The following is a 21,414-nucleotide window of genomic DNA, read 5'->3' on the forward strand; positions in this document are numbered from 1 at the left end:
GACGCTTAAACAACTATCGGCAGGTGGTCCAGACAACCCCCCACAGGAGCCAGGCATCCTTAAAATCAGAAATCAGTTTTCTGACCCAGCATGTTTCTCCGCCATGTAACGAATGACGGGCGACCGAATGAAAAAAAAATAGAGTTAAACATGCTCCCGTTTTAGTAACACGGGAAATACATCGTGGCGCCTTTTTTTTTATAAAAAGGAACATAGTTTTGTAAAAGTTTGCAGTTTTCCAGTGAAGTTGAGAGAGAATGGTTTTGCTTAAAAAACTTATTTGTTTAAGTAAGTTCACACATGTTGAGGAGTAAATAATAATAATAATTTTATTCATAATTCTGTCACTTTTAGTTTTCTCAGCAATATGCCATTTACCGATCTTGCTAGTGTTGCTGGCCAGTATGTGTATGGACCCGAGACTCAATTCAGATAGGAAAATGACTGTTGCTGCTGCCAGCAGTACTGATGAATGTCAAGTTACTCCTGTCATTCATGTACTGCAGTACCCTGGATGTGTACCTAAGCCTATACCTAGTTATGCTTGCACCGGGAGATGTGCTTCCTATATACAGGTAAATTGGTTAATTTTTTATGTATATACAGTACCAGCCATAAGTGGAGAAACGTTTTTTTCTTATTGAAGTCATTTTTAAGAAATCATTTATGAACCTATAAGTCTGACCAAATTAAATAAAAAACAAATTTTCCAAAAAAAATAGTCATTATACAAAAAAAAAAATGTTTACTTTAAAGACGAAAATAGAGAACTTTTGGGTTTTATGCTATATTTCATACCATTGTACAGAAAATGAAAAAAAAAACATCAATACTTTGTGGCATAACCTTTATTATTTATATAACCTCAGCACATCGTCTTGTGATGGATTCAAGAAGATTGGGAACAACATCTTCGGAAATTCCATTTCATGCTTCTTCCAAGGCTTGGAATAAATAATTTTTATTAGCATTTTATATCATACCATGACATTACCACCTCCATATTTTAGTGTTGGCTTACTGTACTTTATTGGGAGTCTAACTCATGTCACACCATCCAATCCAAATAAATTAAATTTACTTTCTTTGGACCATAAGGTGTTTTTCCATTCATTGTAACTCTAGCCTAAATGTTGTTTTACGAAACTCAAATGCACTGGTCTATTTTTCATTGAAATATAAGATTTTTTCACTGGTTTTATGACTCTTAAGTTTTCATCGCATAAACATCTTCGAATAGATCAAACTGAGAGAGAGAAGGTTGGATAAGCTTTTTTTATAACTTCAGCAGAGGTAAATGGATTATTATACATATATACCTTCTAATCAGCTTGTCAGTTCCAGATGTAATTTTTTTAGGTCTACCTGACTTCTGAATAATAGCAGTAGTTTGCCACAATTTAAGTTAGTTTTAACAATTCAAATAAGTTCTCTTTAAGTACTCTTATTTGAATTGAGCTTCTCAAAAACTAAAAATGAATTATTTAAGTTTTTAACTATTCAGTTAATGTGTGTACAAAAAGATTGTCCATTTAGGTATGTCCACATGAAAACAAGACTTTGCATTAATGACTTACATTACTTTGAGAAAAATCTGAATTTTTTTGTATGTATTTATTGCTCAAAAATATTAAATACCCCATAAGATTTGAAAATAAATTAAAATTTTTGGCCAGCATTGTAGGTATATAACAGTATAATATAAACTAATGTACATAGTGGTATAAGATAGGTTTTTGGAAACCTCTTGCTACTAAGATTTTCTAGGGTGCCTGTTAACCTATAAATAATGCCAGGTTTATGATTGCTATAAAAAGTTTTAAGCTGTTAGATATGCAGACAATAATCCTAACCAGGTTCAGTTGAGTTTCTCAAGGTTCGAGATGAACAATTTGGTTTTCTATCAGGGAAAAGCACCTCTGATGCTATGTTTGATTTCTTGTCCAAACTTCTCCAGGGTGTTAATGGAAGAGAGGCGACTGCGGCGGTGTTCTGTGACTTGTCCAAAGCTTTTGATTGTGTGAGTCATAGGATACTGCTTCAGAAGCTTTCCGCTTATGGAGTTAGGGGTGTTGCACTGAAGTGGTTTGAGTGCTATTTGTCTGGTCGCGAGCAGTCTGTGTACCTTAATGGTGACTTTTCTGGTAGGGAGTCTGTGGATTGTGGTGTTCCACAGGGGTCAGTTCTTGGTCCCCTTCTATTTCTTGTATACATTAATGATCTTATTACTCTTAGCATATGTGGACATTTTACATTGTTTGCTGACGACACAACGGTTTTATGGTCGAATAAAGATCCCAAGCAGCTTGTCAGAGATGTTGCAGCCGATCTCCTGAAATTAAAGCAATGGTGTGATTCCAATCAACTTTGCTTAAATCTGTCAAAGTCCCACATTATTGGTTTCAATTTTCAAGCTGAGAGTCTTGATTTTGGTGAGAACGCATTGGACATGGTAGACAATTCTGCATTTCTTGGTTTAGTCATTGATAAAGATTTAAAGTTTTCTGACCATATAATAAAGTTAAATAAAAAACTTGCTTCTGGCTGCTTCTCTGTTAGGGCAATCGTTCATGAACTGGGAAGAGATGTTGCTCGTGATATGTGCATTGCTTTGTTTGAGTCGCATTTAAGGTATGCTCTTCCATTTTGGGGTGCATGTTCAAATTATCTGTTTCAGTCTGTTTTTGTGCTGCAAAAGAGGGCTGTCAGAAGTTTATTTAGGGCCCATTCTAGAATGCTTTGTGGTAATCTTTTCAAAGAGAGCCGTATTTTGACCCTACCATCATTATTTATTTTGGTAACTGCATGTTTAATATTCAAAAATAAGAACAGTTTTCCAATCCGACAACACAGTTATCCTACCAGACAGATTAATAATATTCCCCTTCCTATTCCTCATTTTACATCTATCAAAGATTCATTTATATATCGCGGTTTAATGATTTATAATTACATTAGCATGGAATTAAGAAGTGTTCAGTCTTTGCGCCAGTTTCGTTGTAAACTGAAGTCATATTTGCTTCTAAAAGCCTTTTATTCGATTGAAGACTTTTTTAAGGCTGAGGATGTTGTGTAGTAGATGCTAAGCTTTTAATCTGTTAATTTTAATTTTGAACATACCTTTATGTGTCCCTTTATCTCTGCACCTTTGTCTACATGCATGTATTTTATTTTATAAAGATTTTGTTTGTAACATTTTCTCTTGTATTTTTTTTTAGGCATTTTATATGTTGTATAAATTTTTTATATTTGTTTTGTAAAATCTGATTTGATTGTATTTATTTTCTGAAGCTTTGTCAATAAAATTCGTGTACATGTACCAAATTTTCGACAATAAAGTACTTGAAAAAAAAGGTTCAGGCAATACTGTTCCTGATATACATAGGCTGCAAAATTATACCAAGATAACCATGAGTTTAAATTTTCTGCTAATGATGCGACTGTGTATACCTGATACTGAGAAAGGACCTACTACTGTATATATTCCTAATAAGAATATATACTGAACTGGAATTGTGGAGGCTAACTTTATTTGGTTCTCACTGAAATATGTGAGAGCTGTAGTATAAGAAAGTTTTTCTATTAATCCCTTTTTCAGGTTTCAGGTAGTAAAATATGGCAAATGGAAAGATCTTGTATGTGTTGCCAAGAGTCTGGAGAAAGGGAGGCTTCAGTTTCTCTGTTTTGCCCCAAAGCCAAGCCTGGAGAGCGTAAATTTATTAAGGTAAATGTAAAACCAATTGATTAAACCTCATATACCTAGATATTAACTTTTGAGAGATTTATTTTGGGCAGTAAGTCATAAGTTTTTCAAAGAAGTGAATATATATATTTTTTGCCTACAATAGAATGCTTTACAATTTCCATTTATATAGTAGAGACTGTTGGTTTCCGACATCATATAGGTGCATGTCCTTGATGACTCAGGTGTCAGATTTATGGACAACTTTGAAAACTCTATAGTCATTTTTTTTTCTAAATACTAAAACTCATTCACTAAGAGTCTGGATAATGGAATTCTGAGTCCACGAGTGCCTGTGAGAAGCAAAATAATTAGTCTCTTATTGGCAAGTGAATATCTCGGGTATTTGTAGTCAAAATTTAGAAATTAGGGATTTATAAACTTCTTTGAATGAATGTAAAAGTCAGTTCATTGATGGATTCTGGTACTGCAGGCATTTACTTCTCCACATTTTTTGAATGTACTAAAATGTTTGTAAATATATGAACCACAAACTAAAATATGCATGCCAAAGGACTGTGAATATTTTTTCTTGGATAAAGATAGGTTTACAAAAAATTGTTGGAGAAGTCTATGCATGCTTCTTACTATCCTTTTTTGGGCCACAAGCACTTTCCTAATATTACTTGAATTGAAATATGGAACCATATCAGGAACTTTAAGCAAAACTTCAGTTGGCATTTTGGTTTTACTTAAATTTGCCAGCATTCCCTTTTTTTATGAATATTAGTTTGCAAGAAGAAAGATTCTTCGAGATCCTGATTCTTCAACACGTATATCTTACATAAAATATCTAAAGTTTTTATTTACTTTTATATTAGATGTCAAATTTGCTGCAATATTATAATACTCTTATTTGCTAACAATTTGTTAATTTTTAATAAATTACTGTTACTTAATTAAAAGGTTGTACTAAGTGTTACTAACTTGGGCTATGTTAAAAAGATTTTACAAAGGCATTCATCAATACTGGGTTTTACTGGATAACATTATCATTTGGAATTAGCAGTGGCCAATTAAAATAACAGTTATACTTTATTCTCATATTATCCTAAAATATCAGTACAGTATAATAAAAATTGTATCTTCAGTAACAACAATAACACATTAGGAAAGGGACATATTTTTCAACAGTTTACACTCACCTGTTCCAAACTGCTAATAATAAACACATGCTTTTTTACACAATTAACATTAGGTCACTAATAATTAATGACTATTAAATTAAAGTCTGATCTAATTATATTAAAAAAATGTTTTCTTGCAATGGATTATGGTGATTAAGAAACCTCATGACAATTCCGCCATTTCTCTCTTTTATTTGGCAAATTTGACATTGACGGATGAATGTAGCAGTGTTGCCAGTTTCAAACAATGTCAAGGATAAAAGAGATTTAGGAACAAATTGTTGGCGGGAAATAAAAAAGAAACAGATCAAAAGCATTATATGCCGCTAATAGCCCTTTAAATTAATATTAATAATAATTTAATTCTATAAAAGCAGCCTAAACATTACAATTAACCTAAAATTTTTAAACAGATATCGAAATTGGTATGAATGCTTTGATGCTATCCAAAGTTTAATAACAAAGTGATTTTTGTTGTGTGTTAATGACAGGATTTAAAACTAGACTTGGCCGCATTGTATCAAATTTATTAAATATTTATATACATGACTTCTTTTAACGTAATCTTCTTCTTCAGGTTACAACAAAGGCCCCACTGGCATGCATGTGTAGGCCATGTACCATGATAGAAGAAAGCGCCATTATCCCTCAAGAAATTGCCAATTACGGGGACGACGGACCCTTCTCCGGGCATTTCATGCGATCTCATATTCAATAAAGGAATATACGTAATGTAATTGATGCTTTTCATAAATGTCTTTTTTTTTCTTATTGCACCCTAAAATCGCTTTTAAAAACATTTTTTTTACGGTTGGTGACCCTGAATATACATATTAATTTTGCTACATTGTTTGACTGTAAATGATGTTTAAGACAAAGACCAACGACAAATTGAGTAAATAGTACAGGACCGCAAAATGCCTAAACACATTTAGGCATTTTCTCACATTTTAATGAAACGGGTTTCTACCCGTTATATTCAAAAGTGTCATCAACACGTCATTCAATAACAGCTGGCAGATCTATAAGAATGTTACGGCGTTGCCACATTTGATAATCGCGTGAAGCTGAACCGTCGGATTTTAAAATAAATTACATAAAATGTTAATTATTCAAAAATTATAATGGATAAGTGATTAATTATATAAATTATTTAGACATTAAAGAAGAGTTACTTTCAAATATAACATCAATACGTCATTGAGTGACAACTGACAGATTTACCTAATATGTAGATAATACACTTTTCTCCTATGTGTAAGACAAACACTGACAAATTGATTAAATAGCTGCTAAGACTTACAAAAAGCCGAAACATGGAATTTTAAACTTTATTGTCACTTTATTAAGAATCATTAAATTCAAAGGTGACATCAATACGTCATCCAAAGACAGCTGACAGGTCTAAAAGAATTGTTGCGGCGTCGTCACATTTAATGACCACTTGCAGCTAAACCGTCAGATTTTAAATTAAATTATAGAAAATGTTAATTACTTAAAAATATAAATGAACAAGTGATTAATTATATAAATTATTCACACATTAAGGAACGGTCACGTTCAATAAATGACATCAAACGCCATTCAGTGATAGCTTACAAGAATATCTAATTATGAAGATAATACAGCGAAAGCGCAAGGTTCCTTCACCAATATATCAGGAAATTGCAAGCTTTGTCAGGGTGTCTAGTTAAGGTGAATTCGCATGTAATGAAACTGCAAATAAACTTTAAATATTTTATTACAAAAGAAGAAGTACATGTTAATAAAACTAACATTTTCACTATATTATAAGAAATCCTACAAAAAAAGAACAAAAGCAAACAAACAATTTATCTTACATACTAATAAATAAAATTTACTTTTATGTACAAAAAAGTGGTTAAAACTATATAAAAACACTTAAAAAACTAAACAATATATCACAATCAACGTTTTTTTTTTACTTTAAGGCATCAGCACGTTGCAGAAAACCCCCTCCCACTCCGTTTTTTTCTTTAATATGGCAATATATGAATAGGACTAAAATGACTTCAGGTATAATACCCACAAGGTAACACTGGTACTAATTTCAGCAAAAACGAAAAATCAGAAATCCTCAAACAATTTCAGTTCTTCGTCTTCTAATGTTCTGGCATTTTTCCAATCTCCCTCGGGGTATTCGTCAAAGTTGCTAGTATCCCCTTCATACATGATTTTTGGCACTATCGGAGGCTAAACATGTAATTATTAATTAAACTAAATAAATTAAAAAAAAACAAACAAAAACTTACAATAAGTTTTCTTTGGACAACGTCTTGCCAGTCAATCCCCTTGAACCAACGATGTCTTTTCACGTCATCGGCTCCACACTAATAATAATAAAAATGTCAATTCATACCACGAAAACCTGTGAAAATCAATAAATTTACCTTCATGTTGCCCAATCTTTTAGTCCTGTCTTGAACCAAGAGTTTTTTAATGAGGTCTTTGGCCACGGGATCGATGTGTTTCGCCCACTCTATTTTACCACTGAGGATTTTCTCGTATATTCCAAAGGGGTTGTCATCGTAGAATGGTGGGTAGCCTGCTAACATTTCATATATGAGAACTCCTGAAAATAAGACGATTTATATTAGTATATGTAAATGAACTCTAAAATGCTTAAAGTAAATAAAATTTACTTATTTATTTGACTAAAATACAATACAATAAATAGACAAGTTTCACAACAGTTGATAAGAACAGTTTTAAAAACCTAATAATTGAAAAACTGAAGACCTTTCAGGCAAAAGCAATTTATTTGACTCAAAACCAAAGCTCGTCCCTCGACCGTACATCAGCAAGTTGTGTTATCAGCAAAGAGAATATACTGAGATACACTTTCTATTAAAGCATAAATCCATCCTTTACAGCCCTAAAAACATATTGAAACCTTGTAAAAAACTTATTATTTTCAAAGTTTCAAGTTACTTCGTAGGCCCTACATTTTTTAAAGTCTTTCGATATTGTAGGTAAAATAGAAATTGGTCTATAATTTATTAGTTTCGCAAGAGGATACATTCATTATTTGTGGATGTATTGGGCGGTCAGTCCATTATATGCATCTACAGTTTTTGAGCGATGTTGTCAGAATTTATAATCGGCATAAAGAGAAGCTCAGAAACTTTAAGTAATCAAGAAGTCAAAAAAAAATATGCTAGAATTATAAATTCTTCTTAAAATCTGATCTAGAATATGTGGAATGTATGTAAAAGAAACCAACATATAGCTTAAATTAAAAGAGACCCGAATGAGTTTAATAAGTAATAATTTCTACCCTAGCCGAAAATCTTGTGAGAGATAAAATTGGCAAGGTATTGAGACTTTTTACATCAAACACTTTTTAAGGATTCTTCACACAAACGTGGTACTTATTGAGAAAATTGGTTTGGAAAATTGTGCTGATCAAGAACTAGTTGCCGGCCAAAGCCAATTTTACTGCGCACCTATCTCAATAATTATTATTGGTTCAATAAAAAAATGTATAGAAACCAAAATTGAAGACACAAATTTTCTCTATCGAACAGTTTGCTTGGTTGCTTCAAAGCAAATTGAGAAAATTCCCAGTAAGACCTTAGGAAGAGAGCTTTCTATTAGGAGGCAATGAGATACACAGTCACAGATTACAAAAGAAGAAGTCTCAGATCAGGGAAGATCACAAACAACTGAACACACAAAAGTTAACTCCCTAAAGCCTGTGACAATGTACTTTTTACAGCTCCTGTAGTTGACCTATCTTCCCGGAATCCAAACAGCTGAGCAATAAAAATAAACTTGCTTTCAAAGTATGCATAGACATTTTTTCAGATTTCTAGTATCAGAGAAATAGATCTATAGTTAGTGACACAAAATTCATCACCACTTTTATAGGCTGGAAAAGCCTCGATGATCTTAAGAGAATTTATGTAGGCTACTTCATTTATACTACAATTGAAAAACTTAGAGGACCAATTAACACATTTTTTACTGACTTTACAAGTGTCTTCTGTTGTTTTAGTTTAAAGCTAATCCCAATTGCTGATAACTGAGTATTGAAAACATCTACACTAAAAGGAGTGCTGTTGTTATTTACAAACATATTGTAAATGCAATATTAGAGGGCAATGGAAATAAAAGAATATATACGTAGAAAGCAAAACTATAGAATAATATTTTCGGTATCAAACACTTCATTAATATTTTTCTCATCATAGGAAGCACTTTGAAGTTTATATTTATGAGGGCTACCAGCCACGGATTAGTTTGCTTTGTATCTCAAAAATTATTGTCCTAATGAGAAAATGTGGAGAAACTAAAATTGTATAGGTACTGAACATTTCTTTATCGAACGCTTCTCTAATTTTTTTTTTTATAAATATGATAGTTTTTGAAAAAATCGAAGTGGAAAATTGGAAAATTATGTTGACCAGAAATGCCAGCCAAATTAAAAATTATATTGATCCCAATACTGAATCTTATTGTGGAATTTGAAACGTGAAAACCTGACACAGCTGATATTTCAGAACGTTATTAAAAAAATGGAATTCTATAAGAATAGAGAGTTTTTAATAGAATGTCATGGCTGACACAATCAGAGGCTTTACTTAGGTCACAAAGCAGGGCTGCAGTACATTGTTTGTTATACAATACCTCAAAGGTTCAGAGTAGAGCTTAAATGGCCATTGTAGTATTTCTGCTGGCACAGATACCAAATTGACTATATCTGAAAACAAACCATTAAGTTCAAGATACTCAACAGCAGGCTGCAATGAAATTGGCCTTTTTTCAGTTTTATTACAATATCCTTATTTAAAAATCGGTGCTCTTTTGAAGTCACCAAGAAAAGTATTACTTTTCAAACATATGTTCATGAGCTTATTTACTGGTATAATTAATATGCCTTAAACTCTATATATCTATAATTTTGGTGGTATTTAAGTTATTCTATTAACTAGATCTCTAACCTTATTAAATGACATGTTGCGAAAAGAAAAATCGAGAACTATTGGGATTTCTGCCATATAGCCAATTAGATCTATGACAAGTGGTAGGAATTCCCTCAATAGCTCAGTAAAAAAAAGTCATTGTTTTTATTGATAATACGCCATATATGCTCTTAGGTTATTTAAGTTGAATGTTTAATATGATCACTATTGGCTGCAATTTTAACTTTCTTAATTTTCATTCTATAGAGCCTTTTAAATTTATTGCACTCATGGTCGACAACACAATTATTATATTGACTTTGTAGGTTAGTCACGAATGCTAGCTAATGACGCATGAGTTTAAGTTTATAATTAAACCAGGATATAGTGCTATCTTGTATGATAAAAGAATACATAGAAATCTAAATTATGGTACAAAAGTCTCTCTACTGAACACCACTCTAATATTTTTCTCATAAATATGATAGTTATTGAGAAATTTGACTTGGAAAAATTATGTTGATCGTAGGAGACCTATTTTGCCAATAGATATCCAGACAAAGATTCACTTGTATATCTATCATCTCCCCACCTTATAATTGCTTAACTACCATCCCGAATTACAAAACAAACTTATTTTAAAAACACTTTGTCTGCAAAAACCAGCAAACTTTAATCTAAACCGTCGTTTTCTCGCTCCCAAGAAACGAGAGGAGAGGCAATTAAGCCAGGAATTTCCAAATCTTAGAACTGTTTTATTATTCCCAGTGAAATTTACGATTTCCAGACCAAATAAACACGTTGGGGAGTGACTCACGTTAATATAGTGCGACTCACTGCGGGAGCAAATTAAAGTGTAGGTCCGTATGATTTTCCGAATATTTTTAATTATTATATTTGATTGCGATATTAAAATGAATTTACCTAACGCCCACCAGTCTACTGCCTTATTGTGTCCTTTGCTCTGTATGATCTCTGGAGCTAAATATTCCGGGGTACCACACAAAGTCCACGTCCGGTCTGTCAGTTTCTTGGCAAACCCAAAATCGGTTATTTTTAAATGTCCTTCCTTGTCAAGCAGTAAGTTTTCTGGCTTTAGGTCTCTGTGGGATAAAGAAGAATGCTGTTAAGATTAATGGTGGTTTTATTAAGGTTTTTTACGTACCTATAAACGATATTTTTTACGTGTAAATATTCTAGAGCGGATACGATTTCGGCACTATAAAAGTTGCCGGTGGAGGTGGAGAATCTGCCGGCATTTCTTAGGTAGGAAAAGAGTTCGCCCCCGCATACGTACTCGAAAAGCATGTAGATGCAGGTCTCGTCTCTATTAGCCCATAATCTGCAATAAAATAGTCCAATAAGGAAATGTTAACAAAAGTAATATAGGAAATAAATACATGTTTATCATTTCTATGATATTATCTGCAATTGACATCGTAAAACACGTAATTTTTGCTAGAAACTTAGTACATCATGAGCCACGGATCAAACATGATTTTTTACAGAATTTACTAAGTAACTTTTACTAAGGATGTAAAGGTTTACATATTTAAATGTGTCAACATTTAGTAATAGAATTTTACTTTGTTGCTAATTAATGCAGATTAATTTTTTTTCTATTTAATGTAAGAGTGGTTGATTTTACATAAACCCAGCCCTATTTCTTTAACCGTAAATATTGTAAAAAACTTAAATTTTCATAAATTCTTAATAGAAACTTAATATTGAATTTATGATGTTTTTACATAATTTATTTGTAATTTTTACATTAGTAAAAGAACTTTTACTTTTTTAAATCAGTTTTATTAATTTATGTAAAAAAGGTCTTTTACATAAATGCTAGTTCCTTGCCTATAAATTTACATTGTAAAATCATAAATTTAAACTAATTCTTCTGGAACTTATACCGTATTTATCATGATTTTTACAGACTTGCTTATGTTACTTTTACGTGAGGAGGGTAAATATTTACATTTATAATTATGTTAATAATCAAAGAATAATAAAGCCGACGATTGGTAAAATAAATTTACATTTGCAGTTTACTAAATCAATTTTAATTAAACTTTTAACTTTTTATATTTATTACGTTTTCGTATTATTTTATTGTTATTTAATGTGAAATTTAATTTTTCTTATTTTACTTAAAAAAAAGGTTGATTTGACATAAACTTAGCCCTAGATCCTTGGTTGTAGATTTACTTTGTAAAAGCATAAATTTACATAAATTTTAACAAACCACAGATTTACCACGATTTTTACAGAACTTTCTATGTAACTTTTACAAAGATATTTAATAATTAAGGAATAATGAAGACAACATTTGGTAAAATAGTTTTACATTTGCAGTATTCTAATTATCACCATAGATTTTAATATTATATTATTGTTAATTGATGTCAGATAATTTTTTTTTAAACTTGCAGTTAAAAAGGTGGATTTTACATAAATCCAGCCCTATTTCATTACCCGTAAATTAACATTTAAAAAGAATCATTTACAACAATTCTTAAAGATATTTACATCGGTGTAATTACATTACTGTAATTATAATACATTACTGAATGTCTAAGATTTGACAAGTCTAATTGTATATTAATAATCAAAAATTGATAAAGACAACAAATTACATTTACAAGTTGATAGAGGTTATACTAACATTTACAGGAATAAAATTTTTAATTAAGAGGTTTTTAAGTGAATGTGATTTTTTCTTATTATTATTTAATAGGAATGTTTTTTCCTTGATGTTATAAAGGCTCTATTTGACATAAAATGCTGCCAGTCCTTATCTTCTTAGCTGTGAATTTACATTGTAAAAATTGTAAATTTACATTAATTTTTCATGGAAATTTGCGCCATAAGCTTTAAATTTACTATGATTTTCGATGAAATATATTTATATATTTTACATAATTAAGATAGTAAATGTTTACATTTTTATTTAAGTGTCAACCAAATAAAGTAATGAATTTTTCGTTTGCTATTAAATTAATTATTTTAAATTTTATTTTACCACAATACATTTTGTAATTATTTTATTGGTAATTAATTTTTTAATAATGCCCACGTTTGGTAAAATAATTTTATATTTGAAATTTACTAAATTCTTGTTAATTTATGTGAAATTATATCTGCTGCAAATTTACATTAAATCTTGCTGGAAACGCAAGTCACATAGATATATATAGATAGATCGCAAATCACGTATATTCCTATATAACTTTGACATGACTAAGAGAATAAAGTTTTAATCTGTTAATAATATTAAAGCCACAAAATTTACATTTACGAGAGAGTTTACATTAATATAACATTTACAGGAATTACATTTATACGTTACTAAACTTCTTGTTAAAATGTAATTATTTAATGTTAAAGTGTAATCCAAGGATATAGCAAACTTTTTTTGCATTACATTTCTATTAATTTCACATTGGCCAAGAAATTATGAATTTACATCGCAAAGCGCGGATACCTGTATATGTGCAATGTACGGTGAATTACTTGGGTTAGAATATTTTTTTACATAAGTATGAATATTTTGTACATTTACGTAACTATTATAATGTATTTTTTCAATATTGATAAGCCTTATTAATGTAAATTTACATTGCAAAAATCACTTCCGTAAAATTATTCACTAGCAATATTTTCATTTTTAAATGAACTAAATAAACTTTTACATACTTCTTAACATATTTGACAAGACGGTAGATTTTGACAGATTTTACGTTTGTTAATAAGGGGCCTTATTTGCTCACCTTTTAAAAATTAAAAATTGATCACCAGTTGCCCATAGAATCTTACCGAAATATTTACTAATAACTTGCACCAGAATTAAACCCAAACTTAAATATGTACTTAACGGAAAGTGACATTTCGTAGGCCAACGACCAGTTAAACAAGCGAAAAGATGAAAGTTTACATCCAGCAGCAGCCTCTTCAAAGGCAAGGCGAGACGGTATTATTTTTTTTTACACTCGTAAAATGGTGTCTTAAACATTATTGGGAGATTTGTGGGTTTTTTCGCTTTTTTATGTTGTTTATATTTTCTGAGTAATCGGAAAAAAGATTTATTTAAATTTATTTGTTTTTTTTAACGGTAAATCTATAACTTTTGTTGATGTCTTACCGTGGGTAGTAAGTCTTCTGAGGAAGAAATAAATTTTTTCTGAGTTAAACCCTTTTTATACGAATAAGGTAATTTTTTTCACTAAATATTCTTAAGAAAAAATTTGCTTTACCTACTGAAATCGTTAATCTAGAATTGCCTGCAATTATGTAATTATATATATGTTAATATTTTAATTTATTCTTAAATTATGACCAAAAATATTCGCAAGTGTGTAACAAAAACACGGATTTCAAATGAATGTTTTACCTAATTGCTACCATTAAAATTCGAATCTCCCGCCATTATTTATCACAGCGGTCGATATTACAGGTTTCTGTACTGATGGTAATTAAATACAAGGTAGGCACATTATCTGAGTTTCCGAAATAAAAGAGTGAAAAAAACAAGAAATTTTTGGTAAACTTTGAAGATCAATTTCTCGCAAGCTATTCGCTTTGTCTTCATGATACCAACAATTTCTTCATTTTCTTGTCCTTGTATAGCTAATGATACTATCCCCAAGGTCGTAGCACTTATAGTTCCCAATATATTAAATATAATTTAAATATAAGATCAAAAAAAAAAAAAAATTGCATTTTGTAATTAAGAAAAACCAAACAGTACTTTTGCTGTAGTTCCTACAGGCTTACTTAGATCTTTCATAATTCTTCCTTTATAAAGACTACTCCTCTTCGTGTATCTAGCAGAAATTATTTATTTTCTCAAACGTTAATAAATATTATATTAATTCCAGGCAGTTCATTCATCATCATCATCATACTTTTTGGATCTTCGAACCGGATTAATTGTTTTTAAGGGCAGTACTAAATGCTTGAAGGATGCAGGTTAAGGATTTGATTGAACAAACAATGAGAAATAAAACTGGGAAAAATGGTTTTAACCGATGACCGAATCAAAAAAATTACGATGGAGATAATACCTAAAGAAAAAATGGGAAATGACTAAGGCCTTTTTACGAATATTCCATGTATTTCCTTAAAATATTCTTAATAGAAGATGTGTACCAGAAACAGCACAGATTTTAAATAAAATATTTTAAATTTTTTCGCGCTACTTCCATAATATTACTTCGCACTACCGCTTCCGTTAAGATTCGAATCTCCCGCCATTATAAATTTTTCACGGCAATTGATCTTTCAGGTTTCTGTACTGATTTTTATTATATACAGGGTAGACAAAGTATCTGATCTCTGAGCCAATTTCTCGTAAAACATTCGCTTTTTCTTAATAATTCGCAAGACTGTAGCATTTATAGTTTTTAAAATTTCGTCAATTTTAAGGTTTAAAAAAATTACAGAAATGCTGTTTTTGGGAATTTATAAAGTGCTCTTATTCCAACAGGTTTGCTTAGATCTCCAGACTACTCAGTGATTTAGTTTTTCTATGGGAGGAAAGCATGATAGAATTAGTTTAATTTAAAAAAAATAAACTTTTTCCTCAACAAAAGTTGGAGGCTGATTTCTCATAAACTATAGGACCTTTCCTCAATATTCCAACCATTTCATCCTTCTGAATCCAATGAAACTATCTCCAGGGTTTAGTTTACAAGGAATTAAATATTGCATGTGTTTTTGAACCCAAAAAAAATTATAACATTGCATTTTTTAACTTAGAAAAAAACCAAACCACACTTTTGCTGTAGCTCCTACTGGTCTACTTAGATTTTACACAATTTTGGTACTCCATGCATAGTATGCTCCTCTTCTAACGAAAATAATCTCTGAAGTTAATAAATATTTTATTTATTCCTGGCAGTTGAATTTAAACTGCTTTCAAATTTATATATTTACCTGCAAAATCCATTTTTTGGTCCTTCGAACCGGATAAATTGCTTTTATAGAATGCTTTGCCTTACTTATGCCTAAATAAGGGAAATAAACATGGGATTGCCTGAAGATAACAAGAAATAAATTCACTTATAGAAGAAAAAAGAGGTGGCATGAGCTAAGATCATCATGTCTGACATATGCAATTCTTCCATGTACATCTTGAATTCGAAAAACATCTGTTTTTTTCCATTTTGTTTTCAAAAATATTTTGAATTAAGCTCTTTTGAACTTGAACACACACACACTTACAAGTTTTTAACGAGCATAATAAAAAAGCCATTTGGCAAAAGCACTTTGAGGGTTGGCAATTGACAAAACAAGCGAAAATCACGATTTCTCTCATATAATTTAATAATTACTTGAATTTTGGCACCCGAAACTGGAAATGGCGGCAATTTAAAATTTCGATAAATATTTTTGCGGCGTGTGTACTAGTAGGATTTATTACTCCAAGGCGATAAAGATATATTTAACAATTTTCTATTATGCTATAAAATTGCGCGCATCTAATAATATTTTGATCTGCGAATTTTATAACTTGAAGTAAACATTAGAAAATTAATTAAAAGTTTATAGTTATAGTGGTGCAGTTATTCAATCTGTTTAAATAACAGTTACCGAAATAGTTATTCGATCATAATTTATCTTTATACGTTATTTTATTTTGCAAACTTGTTTTTGTTGTATAATTTATACAACTATATTTTAAAAGCATAATAGTAAAAGTAAAAATTGCAGCCAAGGAGTGTATTTTCGCTCATTTCCTTATACAGGATGACACAGGCTAGTGTTACAGGCAAATCCTTTAGGTCTTTCATAATAGTTGCTCTTCAAAGCTGTAGATCAAAACAAAATTTTTATCAAAGGTTCACGAGCTACCACCTATCATCGTCAGCAATTAAGCCATATATTTTTTATTTTGTTTTAAGTAGTTGATCCACTAATTATCCTTTTTTATTTTATAATATTTTAGAGGCAGTTCTGGTCGGCTGTATTTAATGACAGGATATATTCGTGCTCGTTGTTGAGAAAACTTCCAGGTTCTTAAATAATTAATTTTCTTGGCAGTTTAAAACTATACTGATTTCTTTCAGGCAGTCCTGCCAGAAATAATATGCTTGACCAAGTTATTATTATTTTTTAATGTCTTCAATATCCTGAAAGAAGAAACAGAATAACCATCCTACTGTTGGGCGCCAAAAATTATTTGTCCCGCAATTTAAATATCAGGAATTTTGTCTTGATGGTGCTTTAAAAGCCAACAGCAAAAAATTAGAAAAATATAGGAAAAAAATTATGATTTTCGGGTATAAATGACACATTACGAGAAAAAAACACTATTTCCAGGAGATTCTCGTTTATATATTCCTATCTGAGTCTAAAAATTAGAAGAAAGAAAGAAAGAAAGAAAATTAGCGAGATATAAGACACATAAGCTGCTGACCTCCATAATGACCAGATCTTGTGCTTATTACAGGCCAAATAACACTTTCATTTTCGTACAGGGAAGAGCACAACATTAGCTAAAAGAAGCCTAAATATTAGAGTCTCTCAAGGCCAATACTAGTAAAATTATATAAAATATAACTTCCACATTTCAAATATACCTGGCCGAATATTTTTGTGATCATCAACGTACTCTTCAATTTTCTTACTATACAATTTTAGTTCATTTTCCACCCGAGCAATTGTGGAACCACAATGAATAATTATTATTGTAGATTCCCTATTTAAAACTGCATCTAATAACTCTACTATATATAGGATCATTATTCCATCCTTTTCCCGCTGTGAGAGTCTTCTCTTTTAGGTCAGCTGGGCTGGGGTAACCACAGCAAACAATGTTATGAATATTGAGATCCCACAAGGATTTGTTCTAATTTATTCCTAATTTTTCGAAATGAAAGCACGACTAATATATACACTGTTTGCTGATGACATAACTATCCTGTACCTGAGCTACCAAGAAGCAATTGAAGGAAAACTGTAGATCAATCAAGTGATTTTCTATCTTAATCTACTTATCTTAGCAAAACTTAAAATAAATTAACGGTTCACGAGTTATATTACCATTTAAAATTTCGTTGACACCAGTTGGGGCTTGGAGCGTTGACCTGGGAGCCTACACCTGATCTCTTTTAATCTACTCTAGCTTAAATAAATTTATTAGGAAGAAAACAAATTTCACTATAGCTTATGTGGAAACCTTTAAATCTCTAAACCTATTATTTAGCGAGATCTTAGATTTAAAAGCAACCTAGTGCCGCAAACTTATGCATATTATTGACCGAAGACCAGTTTGGTTTGTACATTGAGTATGTTGAATCTGGTTGCTGAAATTGTGCTTTTCTGTGACCTGAGCGAAGCATTCGACTGTGTGCCTATTGCGATCTATTGCTAAGAACCTCCATAATGACCTAGATAGAGAGATAAAAAATATAACCAGAATATAGAATTTAGAAACAAAATGTAAATTTTTAAAATAAAACCCAATGGGCAAAAAGAACAACAATTATTATGCAAACGGTGGCCATCGAGTATAAAGCATAATATTGTAATAATCTCTTTTTCCGAAAATCGATAAGAAATAATAACATTTTTGACAACATATTTGAAAGAAAAAGTCAATATTTCCTCCAACTTGATTGTTGCCTGGCAACCGAAAATAACAGTAAGGAAATATTCATTTCTGTACTGTAAGGAAATGTTATTTCCATACAGTAAACTTTAGAACATAAATGCGAACAGGCTTTTTCCTAAACAATTTTATTTTTAAAACTTTCAGCACAAACAAGGTTAATATTATATTTTAAAATTATTACTTATTATTTGTTATATTTACTGTTATTTGACAATTAGTACAAGTATTGAAAACTGAAAGAACTTGGGAACTAATAGCATTATTTTGTTGAATATTTTCCAAACTAATAATTTTATTTGTATGACAATAACTATTACTATAAATGATCTTGATGTATTGGTTTTTGAATCCGGTATGGTAACTAAAAGTTTAGATAGTAGGTCTTGTATATCTAATACAGTCATTTTAACCAGCTCGTCCATTCTGCAAGCTCCGGAAATTCCAAATATTACAGCTACCTACAACAATAAATAAGCATGTAAAGAATCCAAATATAATTTGAAGTTTTGTAAGTTACCTTAATCATTAAATATTCCTTGTCTGGAGCTTCCTGAATAAATTTGTTTATTTCTTTTTTAGTTAAAATCTTGGATTTTTTTGGCTTATAGGCATGTGCTTGTTGTTTCAGGAATGCCCGAAGTTTTGAATATTCAGATATATCCACATCATCTCTAATTGCAAGGGTTGCCTTCAGCATTGAATAATTGGCCCATAAAGTTGAAGAATCCAAGTTCCAAGAAGTATGCCATTACAACATTTTCCGAGAAAGAAGTTACATTTTTATTCGTACGGTAGTCCATGAAGCGGTTGTATGCATAGTTATACTTATTTCTAGATTTTACTGGTAACAATTCCAATGATGCAGCATTCATTGCCTCCGTGAGTTCTGGGAGGGTTTCAGAAATGGAACAGTCATTATCACTCATCATTTTACACGTTACTTTGGCTTTTTAAAACGTTAAAAAATCAACACTTTGGAAAGACGCCACAAATAAACTTTTCACTCGTCAAGTTTGACAATTTAAAATTATGTACTTCGTTTCCGTAGTTACAAAACAATGTTTCATGGCTTCTTTTATTTAAAGGAAAAATAATAATGTTGATTTAAAATTTTTAACATGATTAGTAATAATTTACCGTAATTTTAATGATTCCCGATTTTCGGAAAAATAGTATGTAGACCTCGTAGGAAAAGCCACATTCCCGGACTCCGTATTGCCAGTCTCGGCTTGCGCCTCGACTGGCAATTTTTACGATCGCCCGGGAATGTTAAGCTTTTCCTACTAGGTATACAATATACTATTAATTTTCTGTAGTGATTAAAGATTTTTTCCAAACTACCATAAGACACTTGTTTAAGGAGCTTCATTCACTTTCCATATATTTGAACTTCATGAGTTTTATGCATCCGTGGACATTTTTGGGTATAACTGAAAAACCACTTAATTAATTTTCATAGTTTTTTTAGATTATTATTATAGAGTTTCTGGGAATAAATTTGAGGGTAAAGACGTCGTTATAGATGAAAAATTTTGAAAGTTATGGCACTTTTGAATGAGACATGTTTTTTCGTCAGTTTTCATTATTTTAATTTACTAAAAAATTGTTTTTCTGATCTAGAAAAAACAAAAAAAATGCATCGAATAAAATGAAAAACTAGTCCAACAGTCTGGATTGAGTGCCTCCAAGATGTAAAAAATAATCCCAAAGTAATTTATAAATTTTTATAATATTTTCAATTCAAAAATTATCTTTATCATACTGTAAAATGTAAAATATAAAAAATTGATTGTTTTAATTTAAAAAAAAATATTTAAATTTCTGGAACAAATAAGAATAATTATTTTTAAAAGCCTCTTTTATTATAAAAGACTATTTTCAATGCCATGGACATTAAATACCTGGAAACAGAATAAATATCTGTATAAAGGCGTAGAATAAAGAAAAAATTATTTTAAATACCTGACAGTTATATGTGATTAAAATTGCATAACTTAAATGGACACGACGAATACGAACATAAAATTAATAATATATAAGAACTACTTGGCTCATGCTAACGCCTAAAATTTTTTTATTGTATATTAAAACAAATGGCAGGCTTAAGTGGCAGCATATCAAGACAAGGATAGTATAAAAAATTATAGTAGTTAAAGACTGAAAAGACAAGCGAATCTGTTGACCGTTTCCTAAGTTTTAAATTCAAAATACATATTTGTAAAAAGGATTTATAACCTTGAAAATACATTTACCTCAACTAATCTTAGTAGTGTGTCAAGTCAAACACCCAGATTGCGAGCTAGTTTGCTAAATTGCTGCTTTATATTGTCTATGTAGACGTTCATGTTTAATTTTACCAGCTCAACATGGTCTTTAAGTCCATATAGACTTCCAGTAATAGAATATCGGAAGTGTCGATTATAATATAATATCGAAGACGAATGACTGTTCCAGAATACCTCAAAATATTTAAACTATTATATTAAATTCCAGTGATTGATTATGTCAAAGCCCTTTGGGTAATCAAGCAGATAGAATGCTTGATGATAGAACAATAAAAAATACAACAAGTTTGTGGGAAAGCTTTGTCAAAGTAATTTTTACTAACGAAGAAACCATCTTTAAGAAATTTCAACATTTATTTGAAGCACAAAATTCACAATATTATTGCGGCACTTTACCATTAAAAATAGATAAACCATAGTCAAATATCATTTAAACAATGACGCGGTGTAGATGTTTAGAGGCGTCACAGTCAGCTTATATGTTTTAAGTTTATTTTGACAGCGTTTTATTTCGAACTTTGAAGATTAATCGGCGCTTTATTGTCCGCGTGTGGGTGATGTAACAGATCCGAGCGTTTCGCATCATAATAATAATGAACAGTAAAACTTTCATAATAAGTTTTCAAAATATGTTTTCGAACTGACATGGCCGCCATATTTAACTGGTATTTAACCATATTTAACCGCTTATATTAACTGGATTCACATTTTGTAGTACCTATGT

The 21,414-nt window shown here is 30.7% G+C and overlaps 2 protein-coding genes and 1 long non-coding RNA gene across 3 annotated transcripts in view; 1 reads left to right on the top strand and 2 right to left on the bottom strand.

Moving 5' to 3' along the window:
* The first annotated feature begins 241 nt into the window (after window positions 1–241).
* Window positions 242–5,623, top strand: LOC126740600 (bursicon). Its single transcript, XM_050446693.1, has 4 exons — window positions 242–288; window positions 355–575; window positions 3,599–3,724; window positions 5,447–5,623. Exons 1-4 carry the CDS (start codon window positions 258–260, stop codon window positions 5,585–5,587), a joined length of 519 nt encoding a protein of 172 aa, XP_050302650.1. The 5' UTR covers window positions 242–257; the 3' UTR covers window positions 5,588–5,623.
* Window positions 5,624–6,594: 971 nt separating this feature from the next.
* LOC126740291 (cAMP-dependent protein kinase catalytic subunit 3) overlaps window positions 6,595–21,414 on the bottom strand; it is a 42,883-nt gene continuing 28,063 nt past the window's right edge. Inside the window, exons 4-8 of the mRNA XM_050446250.1 lie at window positions 10,960–11,136; window positions 10,719–10,897; window positions 7,281–7,462; window positions 7,143–7,220; window positions 6,595–7,083 (exon numbers count right to left, since the gene is read on the bottom strand). Of these exons, the coding sequence (XP_050302207.1) occupies window positions 6,958–7,083; window positions 7,143–7,220; window positions 7,281–7,462; window positions 10,719–10,897; window positions 10,960–11,136 (742 nt within the window). The 3' untranslated portion in view covers window positions 6,595–6,957. The remainder of the gene's footprint in view (window positions 7,084–7,142; window positions 7,221–7,280; window positions 7,463–10,718; window positions 10,898–10,959; window positions 11,137–21,414) is intronic.
* On the bottom strand, window positions 18,514–19,816 carry LOC126740292 (uncharacterized). Its single transcript, XR_007661857.1, has 2 exons — window positions 18,923–19,816; window positions 18,514–18,863 (listed from the first exon to the last, which is right to left on the bottom strand). It is a non-coding gene; the product is annotated as an uncharacterized LOC126740292 (long non-coding RNA).

Source organism: Anthonomus grandis, chromosome 9 (assembly GCF_022605725.1).
Source record: "Anthonomus grandis grandis chromosome 9, icAntGran1.3, whole genome shotgun sequence".
Classification (NCBI taxonomy): domain Eukaryota; kingdom Metazoa; phylum Arthropoda; class Insecta; order Coleoptera; family Curculionidae; genus Anthonomus; species Anthonomus grandis.

Bases quoted from the DNA above. Each gene is read 5' to 3' on its own strand.
- LOC126740600 (XM_050446693.1), top strand. From the start codon at position 258: ATGGTTTTGCTTAAAAAACTTATTTGTTTAA. The intron at 289-354 runs GTAAGTTCACAC...TGTCACTTTTAG, and splicing joins TAAAAAACTTATTTGTTTAA to TTTTCTCAGCAATATGCCAT. The intron at 576-3,598 runs GTAAATTGGTTA...TCCCTTTTTCAG, and splicing joins GATGTGCTTCCTATATACAG to GTTTCAGGTAGTAAAATATG.